At 38.6% G+C, this 11,370-nt stretch overlaps 1 protein-coding gene across 9 annotated transcripts in view; it reads right to left on the bottom strand.

Moving 5' to 3' along the window:
* Positions 1-6,202: 6,202 nt before the first annotated feature.
* agrn (agrin) overlaps positions 6,203-11,370 on the bottom strand; it is a 545,020-nt gene continuing 539,852 nt past the window's right edge. For all 9 annotated transcript variants that reach the window (XM_048561783.2, XM_048561787.2, XM_048561785.2 and 6 more), the window contains one exon: positions 6,203-9,159. In XM_048561783.2, coding sequence (XP_048417740.2) covers positions 9,002-9,159 — 158 coding nt within the window. In that variant the 3' untranslated portion in view covers positions 6,203-9,001. The remainder of the gene's footprint in view (positions 9,160-11,370) is intronic.

Here is an 11,370-nt window from a genome sequence, read left to right as displayed (position 1 = left end):
GTGGTTGCACCCAAGGCGAGGGATTATTTACATAGAGAGTAATAAAATACGTGAATTTTCCATTTTGTAATTATTTTAAAGCTAATGTTAATCCATTTTAAAGAAATGACATAGTTCAACCTTATAATTTGTATAATGTTATTGAAGCAGAGAGAGAAGTTTCCATGTTAAGCATTTCTCTATTGCCTCCAATAGTATTTCCTAGGATTACTCAGCCTCATAGAAGCATTGAGAATTTCACAGTTCAGAGGGAGGCTATTTGACTCATGGTGTCTGTACCAGTTCCCAAAAGAACTACCCAGCTATTTTACTTCTCCAACGCTATCTGTGTTCCCTCTTATTTTGTGTCATTTGTAATATGCAATAGTAACAGATACTCAATCTTATGTATTATAATAAAGTATTATCTTTCTTAAAATAAACTGCTGTTGGAAAGATTGTTGTCATCTTACCAGATTCAGAGTAGTTTGTATTCAATTGTGCAGTTATCTTTGGTTGCATGGAACATACTCCAGAACTTAAGTAAACTGCTGTACCTAGATAACAAATTCCTTTACTTATTGAGGTAACAACACATTGCAGATATTCCACAATGTATATTTCTTATGAACAGCAGCATGACTCATGAGCTTGTCTCTTAAAAGTATACTGGCATACTGATCGAGACATTCCCCTTTTACAAAAGTTAAAAATGTATCTCTAACAGACATACATAGTTGAACATAGGCACGTGTTGAAAATTCAATACACAAGCAGGTAAAACAAAGTTCACAAGACTTATATTTCAAGATTCAATGTAACGCTTTGAAGATTTGCCAACTCGTCCTCATCTGGTGATCAAACACTTGTCTGGAGAGATATGTGTTGCACTTGTTTGACAACTCGGTTGACTTGCTGCTGGTTGCTGTCACTCGACAACAGTGCACAACCATCATTGTTGGAATGTTCTTCATTTTTGACATGCATGAACAGTCTGTCATGCATTGGTCTGAACTGATTTCTGTTCCTTTTCAAGGTAGCACCATAATCAATAATAATTTTGCATGGTCTAGGCTAATTGCATATTTTAGAAACCAAGTATTTGTATTGTATTCCTAACACACTTTCTGTCCACGTACAGGTACAGATAGTTCTCTATCTGCTCACACATCGTGCAACACTTTCATTCTCCTTTGTCTTTGAAGAAGGATGTCTTGTGTCTTGGAATGCTTAGACCGTTGGTTGCTGGGCAAGGTCATTTACATTCACCACCTGTGTAGAGGATGGTTATTCCTTCTACTTTTGTGTTGCATGAAAATGCAGAAATGAAATGCAACAATCTTGTTTAATGCTTGACTGTCAATGATAATTGATTTCACATTAAGTGCCGTTCGTTCTGCTAATCCACTATGATTATGGATAGTGGGATAGCTTTGTGATATGGATTACTCCCGGTGTAGTACATATTGAGAATATTTGCCAGTATACAGTGGTCCATTTTCAGACACTGTCTGTTTTAGGAGGCTAAACTGAAAATGGACTCATTGTGTTGCTGAATGATTGAAAAATGGATAATTTGGAGAAGTGATCCATCATGAGGATGTAATCTTCCGCGTGCAATGTGAATGGATTGTTGCTATTTTTCTCCAAAGAGTGGATGGAAAATCACGTGGATGTAAAAACTTCCTTCTCTGTAGGGTCTGATGCTTATGACATGCCTTATATATATGCACAAGGTATTGAAAACCCTGAATCATCTCCAGCCAGTACTCACGTGCTAGCTGTCATGCATTTTCAATACTCGATGTAAAATGGATATGATATCTTGACTGTTCTGAGCAAGGGTCACCAGACCCGAAACGTTAGCTCTGTTTTCTCCTCCACAGATGCGGCCAGACCTGCTGAGGTTTTTCCAGCAACTTTGTTTTTGTTCCTGATTTACAGCATTGGCAGTTCTTTTGGTTTTTATGATAACATGACATAATGCTTTTGGGATTAGGATGGTCTTGGAATTTTATTAATTTTGACTTGGCCAAAGTGAACAAATCTTCTCAGGTACTTCTTTTAACAATGTCAGGCCACCTGGATCATGATCGTTTGCAACTATTGTAGTTGCTCATCTTCAGCAATTACTGATTACAACTATTCACACTGGTTCTGGCCAGATCAATCTTAAGAACATCTTCAGCTGTGTCCAGTGATAATATAATGAGCATGTCTCTTAAAAGTATACTGACAGTAAGATATAACAGTACAGACAGAATATTACACAATCAATGTGTAGATACGTGTGACATCCTCATTTAATGCTAAGTTTTCTGGAGCTGCTTTACATTGTGCAACATTTGAATGGTTGTAGGAATTTGGAACATTTGGACATACACCTTAGGAGCAAGCAGAGATCATTCTAACCTTCAAACTTGCTTTTCCATTAAATAATATCATAGTTGATTTGTTTGTGGTCTCAAACCCACTTTCCAGTTTATCAAAAAATCTAACACCATCTTGATAACATTCAGTGACTGGTCTCTGCTGTTTTCTGAGGAGAATCCCACATGCTAATGATCGACTGGGTGAAATAAACTCTCATCTCTGTTTTAAAAGTGAGACCTTTTTGCAAAACCTGGCCGCAAGGGTGAGCATTGCCTGCAAGAGAAACATCCTATCAGAATCCACCCTGTTAAATCCCCTCAATAAGATCACCTCTTATTCCTCTAAACTATTTTTGATAAAGGCTCAACTTGTTCACTCATGATTCACAAACTAAGCCCTACATCCTGAGAATTTATCAAACATAAAAAAAAGCTGAATTAGGAGCAAGAGTAGGCCATTCAGCCCCTTTAATTGAGAAGGCAATGGTTTGGTGGTATTATTGCTAGACTGTTAACGCTGAGACCCAGGTAATATTCTGGGCACCCAAGTTTGAATCCTGCCAGATGATGGAATTTGAATTCAATAAATATCTGGAATTCAGAGTCTAATGATGACCATAAATCCTGTTGGTTGTTGGAAAAACCCAACTGATTCACTAATGTCTTTTTAGGGAAGGAAATAGCCATCCTTACCTGGTCTGGCCTGCATGTGACTTCAGACCCACAGTAATGTGGTTGACTCTTAATTTCCCTCTGGGTAGTTAAAAAAGGACAATAAATGCTGTCCTAGCCAGCAATGCCCACATCTTGTGATGAATAAAACACAAAAGCCTGCTAGTTGTTCAATAAGATCATGGCTAATCTGATTATAACCTTGAATCCCCATTTTTGTCTATCCCTGATAACCTTCTACTCCCTTGCTTAACAAGGTTCTATCTACTTCTGCCTTAAAAATATTCTCAGACTCTTCTTCCACCTCGTTTTCAGGATGAGAATTCCAGATGTTCATGAGCCTATCAGAGGGAAAAAAAACTTAATCTTTAATGGGTGACCCAGACTTTTAAACAGTCTATCCTACAGCAGAAACCATCTTCTCTAAGTTTGAGTGTTTTTGATTTTCTAAGCACCGTGCTGTATCCTCTGTAATAGTGCACACTAACAATTTCTCTATGGTACATGTTCGGCTAACTGGCATGTAATTCCCCACTTTCTGTCTCCCACCTTTGTCTTGAATGAAGTTGCCATATTAGCTATGTTCCAAGCTGCTAGAACTCTACCTGAATCTTACGAATTTCAGAAATTTATAACACTTCTCGACATGCAAGTATGGTTTTGGGCGGATCTGCTCAACTTCTTTCACATTGGCTGATTGCCTTCATTTTTATGATGACCAACAAGTCTGAGAAAGACTGGAACGACAATAACAATGTTCTCTGGCCTTGAAAGAAAAATTCTGCCACTTAGTTTACCTAATGGCACCATGCAGCGCAAATGTGCAAAAGTACTCCGTTGTAGGGTTGCTCCTTCCCTCCCTTTGTCAGTCCACTTTTACAGCCACAACCCGATCTCAATACACCAATGTCTCCTTTCTGTTGGTTCTATAAAGCTCTCTGGTCAAGCTGCTCCCACTTAGTAGAAAACCAACAGGAAGAAGACCCTCATCCGCAGAATGGCACCTTTTAACTACTCATATTACTTCACATATTCAATAAAGGTTTAGATTTTAAATACATCAGGGATACAGGGAAAAAACGGGAATATGGCATTGAGATAGAGAATCAGCCATGATCATACTGAATGGTGGAAAAAGCTTAAGGAACTGAATGGCTTACTAATTTAACCTAGTTTCTATGATTTCATGAATCTAAAGGTGTGTTTTTTAATTGTTGCATACTTAATGCAAAAGGTTAAATTGAAGCTGGTAAAAGTTCTGTTTTAATAAGCATGTAATACGTGCTGATGCATCAAAATGGGATTCCTGTCACTTGACTCTGGGAAGCACAATTTGCTAGCAAATTAATATTCAGTTTTCCTTCCATCAGGAAGCTGACACTTTGCCCCTTGTCAATCATACGCTCTCATCCACTTACTTTACTAACTCCCAGGAGCTTCGTGAGATACCCATGGTGTGGAGTTACCAGTGGGGCACTACATTCAACTGTTGAGAGTGCACAAGGGAAATAATAATCTCCACGATACATTTTGCAAAGCCACTGACATAAAAGGGTTTCTGACAGACAGGTAGATTTGTCATCCACTGATCAGAGAAAATTTCTACACAATTTTATATCAAAGTTATGGAACCAATGTCATTGCATGGGGAATTTCATTGAACTTTCCAGACCGAACAAGTCTAGCATGCATTTTTCCCAGGAATTTAACCACCAGTATAAGTCTTGGTGACTTAACTGATGTGTTATGATTTAGAGGTAGTATTCAAGAAAGTTAGAGCTCAAAGGTACACTTGGGAGGAGGGTTTGGAGGAGCCCACTCTATATTTTAACAACATTGAATTTGGAGTGTGACGCATCCGAGATCTTTTAGTGAATTGCAAACTCAATGAAAGGATTGTGTAATCATACTGGAATCGTGTATTTTGATTTTGTCAATTGCTCATGTTGGCTTGTGTCACACGATTGTTTGAAACTTGATTCTGTGCTTTTTACACTGATGTCCAAGCTTTCTCTGGTGTTTAAATTAACAAAACAAATTAGAACATAAAAGTAGACCAATAAATATCACCTTAGCCTGTCACACCCAGAATGACAAGAAAGTGCACATTATAATATATAGACTATTGTTTGAATATATTTAGTAGCATTCTGTTTACCCTAATTACCCAGTTTGCATGGTTCATTTCTGCTACTCAAAATGTTCATATGCCAACAAAAATGAAGATGGCTGTGATTAATTCTGTCATCACATTATCTTCACATATACACATTAAGCATTCAGCTGGTTTACTGAATTGAGTTCCCATAGACATCAGCTCATTTACTGATAAATGTTGAACCTATTACTGCAAATGTGGTTTTGAGGTGACAGCTTCACACATCTTTTACCTTAAGCATACTGTATTGTTAGTTCTAGCTGTATAAACAGTACTGTTTTAACTCTATTAACCAAATAAGTTAGGCTGCTGTATAACTTATGCAATAATTTACCCTGACAGTCTTATTCATATTTTTTTCAAATAACTTTGCTGCTTACTGACTAGCAATACTGACTGTATTATGTTTTGCCAATTGTACAGTGATTGGCTCTTTGATTTTTCTATTACATACTACCTCTAAACCCGCAAATAACTAGCAAATAATAAAGTGGTAAGTAAAGAGCAATTTCACTACATAGATACAAGTGGAGAATCTGCTCTGAGGAGGTGAATGAATGGGTAATGGCTTGAAGGAGGCTGTGTGCCTCTATTTTTACAAGCTTTCAGTTTATTAAAAGAACTGTGGGTACACAAGTTTTCTGGATGTTGGGGGAAATGCAGCAAGTAGAAGGAAGTGATCATTTGTAGGTACGGAACTTCACTCTCAATCGCTGCTACTGTATAGTTTGTCAGACCATCATAAATCCGTAAACAATCAGTATCTTGAGGTGAAATGGCCAACAATTTGGGCCAAATTAATTGCCAACTTCATTTCTCATTCCACAGATAACACCTGAACTTTTGAGTATGCCCAGCACTTTGTTTCTTTTTATTTCAGGTTCCCTGCAACTGCAGTGTTTTGGTATTTGGAGACAATTCCATTGTGTGAGGATCAGAAATTTTGTCAATGCCAACAACTTGCATTTAATAAATCATTAAAGATTACCTTCAACATTAGCAGGAAAAAGAGAAATTAAAATTATTTGGAAGTTTTACACTTTATTTCATGATGATTGGACAAAAGACACGAGTAATAAAGTTAGTAATGGTTACATCATGCTGATCATATACTGTGCACTGTCCTTACAGATTAATTACAGCAGTTTACAATGGTCATGTACCTGAAAAAACACTGTATGGAAACACATAAATAAAACCAGCATTTCTTTTTTCTTAAAAAAAAGGGCTTGAATATTTTTACACTAGAGTTAAAACACCAGCAGTAAAACATCAAATAAAAATAAGTGCACAACACAAGGTGTGCGTGGTGAGGCTCACCAGGAGATTGGTGAACTTGGCATTTAAGGCATTTCTAAAGCCCCCCTTTCTCACAAACATTTCTGAAGTCGAGACACAGCATTTTGGAATGTTTCTGCTCATGCTCTATTTCTCCGATTCCCTTGTTGAAAAAAGACACACACAAGCTCATTTAACTGACCTCCTCAAACCCAGTGACCAGCATTCCAAAGTTCTCTGCTCACCTGCAGTGGGCAACAACAATGAGGTAAGCATTATAAGGACATCAGACAACAGACTGCATTCCTCACCAGTCGTTGCAAAGGGACAGAGATTACATTAAAAAAAATTGTGACATTAAAAATGACCAAAACCTTGACATCTACAAACTCTAAATACTGGCCTAAAAGATGACAATATCACACAGTGACAGTGAGGACTCATTTTCTTTGCATGTGATCTAGTTGCCTTTCACAGAATTATAAAACAGCACACTAACAGCAGCACTGCCCTTGTAAATGTCAGAAAGGCATTCCTCATTCTCTCCTTTACAGTCACCTCTGTTCTTCCACCTTGCAATGATTTTATTTTGGTGGTTGTCACATTCCAATTTCCGATGATACAGTGCCCCTTTCTATTCCTAATTGTGTTCTTTTCGGCTATCCCCTCACAGGATTATACAATGATATGCATTTGAATGTTATAGAATATAAAGAAATTCTGTGAATACACATTAGTTGTTAAGGCTGAATTAAAAAAAAACCCTTCTACAGATTTTTTTTAAAAAAGTCATGTGATAGGGCCAGAAATAAAAATTGACACCACTGAATAATGCCGATGACAAAATATCACAATCTGAATCAATGCACATTGCAGAGACCAAATCTTACAGCAGTCCAGACACATTTATGGCCACTCATGCCACTTGCAAAATCCTTGGCATATTTCATAGTTCATGAAAGCAAAGCTCATTTTCCACAAACCTTTTCCAACAGCCCATTGTAATTTTAATTTAGCTACCCGGCACAGATTTACAGTAGTAAACTTCCCACCTGTGCCCATGTACTTTCCATTGGTCACGTCTGCAGATGGAGCACATTACAGCAAGCAGCAGCTAAGGAGAAAATTATATTATGGGACCGTTCAGTAGCATGCCACATGTAGTACAAAGCTCTTGGGTTCTTTTTATTTTAAATGTGATCTCCAACTGGACATCAGTCTTTCTCCATTAAATTTAAAATGTTGGCATATTTTTCCCAGTCCAAGACCATTAGAAAAAATGGACCACCAGCAGGCCACATGCAATCTCACAAGTATTAAGTGAAAGGTATTCGTTACATATTGGTCCATAGTACATACACTATACACAGTGGGCAACAGAAGCAGGAGATTATTTCTGCATGTGGTAAAGTGTAACACCTACACAGTTTGAGTCTTTACATACAAAAATATAGACAAATGGAAAACCTAATTCAGGAAATTATATCAGCTTGATTCCATATTGAGTTTCAAGTGCTGGTTAACGGAATGCCACAAAAATTCCTTCAGACTGCAGGATCTCAGCACAGAACCATGGGTTATCTCTTATGCAGAGTGAATAAACACTGCATGTTTGGAGAGAAAAGCTTTTCTCTTGATGGAGAGAAAGGAGCAAGCTCCTCCAAAAAATGAAAACATTTAATTGTTGAGAAATATTGAATTAGTAGGTTTATCTAAATGATGTTTTGTTTTCTTTCAGAAACTACAAAATAATCAAAAGCACATATTTGTTTCCTTTTGACTGCAAACCAAAATGTCTTAATTTTGATGATCGAAAAGCAACTGCATTTGTGAGATTGTGTGCTGAAGTACAGGTTTTTAAAACTTAAAATGATTAATGATCATCCAAAAAAGTCCAGAACAATTTGAAAGTGTGCTGCCTTGACATGGGAATATTGAAAGTGGATTTATTTTTAAAAAAAGAGACATGCAAAGATATCTCTTTGCATCTAGCTGTACATGATTTTGTCTGATAATTCATATCTTCTATAAGTGGGATATAGCATTTTCCCAAAACAACATGTGTTGGCTAGTTCAGTCTTGCAATATACTTTAATCCTTGAAGAAGTCCATAATTAAATATAAACAGCACAAATTTTTAAAAGCAGAGAACAAAGAGAGTAGATCCTTGTTGCGTTCTCACAATTTGATGTAAAGGGTCAAATCTGAGTAAATACATTAGCCAGACTCAGGTTGCAAATAGCAAACACTGCAACACTTAACTCTTCCAGTTGCCTTAAATAAGAAGAGCCTAACCACAAGTTCTTAGATTGTGAAGCAGAATGATTCAAAGAAGGCAGTAGGTACCACCAGCACCAAATTTCACAGGTTCAAGTATGACCGAATTAACTGTGTACAGTGTAGTTGTAGCCTAGGACGTTTTGATCGTTTGGTTCGCTTGTGAGATCAGCTTGATATACTGCAACAAAACATTTTCAATATAAAAAGCAATAAAAGTATACAAAAATAGAAAATAATTACAGCAATAGGCATGGCCTGTTCATTATTTGGCTGGACAGTGTAATATTGTGGGATTGTTCAAGGCGTCTTCTACTAGTTGAAGTTCCTGACGATCGATGATTACATCCTTTATGCAGCCTATGAAACCAGTGCTGTAGGCCTTTGGCAATCTACTTCCAAGTGCTAGTTTCTCAATTCCTCCTGGAGAAAAAGGAGGACAATTATCGGTGAGATTTGTGCACATTACGCTCTATGAAACTAAAAACTTTATGTGGTATGCATTGCCATTCCAAGCACTTTTGCTGAAAACAGAATCCACTGAATTAATGGGTATATTGTAATACAGGCCTAAGAACCCATGGTCCTAATGACACAGATAATTTAGTTGAATTCTGATTAATGTATAATACAGCTAGTGCATTAAAATGGGCTATGCTTAGCTCAGGATGCCTGAAGACTGCACATTTTAAAAAATGCATTTACTTTGGAAGCCATAAAAAATTGTTTGTTCAGCACATTTACAACAGTAATTGTCAATTGCACTTTGAAACTGGCACATCTTCAATCCATGTCAATTCTTTGTACAGGAAATTTTATGCAGCAATTAAGAAAGGAAATCTGAGTCACCCGCATAGAAGATATTAATAAATGTATGCATGGGCGAATTTCAAAGAGAAATTCTAAGACATGCTCTGTATATCTTTAGATAACAAAGTGGGGAGCTGGATGAACACAGCAGGCCAAGCAGCATCTTAGGAGCTTGGCCTGCTGTGTTCATCCAGCTCCACAATTTGTTATCTCGGATTCTCCAGCATCTGCAGTTCCCATTATCTCTGTATATCTTTACATGCTTTCTCTTCCTAGTAGAACACAAAGGGCTGAATCTTACTATATTTTGGGCAAGCATCAATTTTGTCAAGTTTCACTAAGGATTTCTCTTCATGAGGTCTATTGAGAATTCTTCTCATATCATCACAAATTCATCTCATTAACTACCTACAGTGCTTCCAGAGTGCCACTTTCATGCAATGTTAGCCCAATTTTCCATTCGCCATTGTCAAAAGAACTCACCAGTCACTAGACATCTTGGAATACACTGATCTGCATCCCTGGCACCCATGTTATCTTAAACTCCAGCTAAAAATCTGAAGCTTTGGCATTGACATCCCAGAAAATCCCTTAACTCGCAATGTAATGGTGCAGCACCCCCCACACACACAGCAGGCATGGCTGACACTTCCTGGACAGTTCCACTTTCTTAATCTTGTCACTGTCTAACCACCAGGTCACACAATGCACCTGTTTTTAGCCACATCCCATCCTACTGCTGTCATTTTTACCATATCCTCACTGCCCACTACAAACTAGAATCTTATTATTGTACATGGGCCATCACATACAAACATTCAGGCAATTCCAAAGCGAGTTTTTATTTTGTCAGCAAAAGCAAACACAAACAGAGCCTGCATTTCACCTCCACGACTCAAGCCAAATACACAATGACCAACAACTATTCTACAGTCCACAGTTTCCTGCTGCGCCCAGCTGTCAACTACTGGGGCTGGGTGTCAGTCAGGTCCTGTTTGGCCTGTACCATCTGTTGCAGCTCTATCATGCACAAGGACAGCTTCCTCCTCCTCAACATCTTTATCTTCCTCCGCCTCCTCAGAAGAAGACTGCACCCATTCTCCATATTCCTCAGCATACAGCACATTGTGTCAGTGCCTGCTCCAGGGTCCTCCTCCTCATTGCCTGCTCTCTGTAGAGGGCAGCACACTATAATGATAGGGTGCATTTGATCCAAGGTTTTTTTGCAGACCTCCCTCATCCCCACTTCCCATTCCCTATCCCAGATTAATTCAAGCAGTGGAACTGTACCTTCAGCAGACCAAATGCCTACTCCGTCATCGCTCTGGTTGAAGCATGGACAGCATGGCATCTGCACTTTGCTTAAGTCAGAGGTTGCATAATGGTGCAGTAGGCAGTCGTCGTTCCCCAGTAACCAGCTGTGTAAAGTGCCTGACACTCAAATGAGCATTAACATGGTAGTAGTCACTGCTAGTAACACCCAACTCTCGTCAATGTCTGTGCCCCCCCCCAATGTATCCCATTTATGCCTCGACTTTACACCTGCCACCTGTCGCCTTCCCATCCCCACCCAGCACACACTTCTACCTTTCTCTCCCAGTTTTGAATGCCCCATTGTGTCTGAGCTTCCCACCATCTCACTTGACTGCTCTAGCCTTCCGCTCCACTGTTCAACATACGTAGCTGAAGGCTGACCGCTGTCTCCCCACCTGACTGAATTTGACAGGCAACCTCTGACACGGACCGAACAGACCCAAACCTCTGACTGCTGTCCCTGCAGCTCCAGGCTGATGACATGCTATTCCCAACTGACCACAGGCCATT

Source organism: Stegostoma tigrinum, chromosome 28 (genome assembly GCF_030684315.1).
Source record: "Stegostoma tigrinum isolate sSteTig4 chromosome 28, sSteTig4.hap1, whole genome shotgun sequence".
Taxonomy (NCBI): Eukaryota; Metazoa; Chordata; class Chondrichthyes; order Orectolobiformes; family Stegostomatidae; genus Stegostoma; species Stegostoma tigrinum.
The sequence above is the reverse complement of the archived record's forward strand: the minus strand, read 5'-3'. Positions and strand labels throughout refer to the sequence as shown.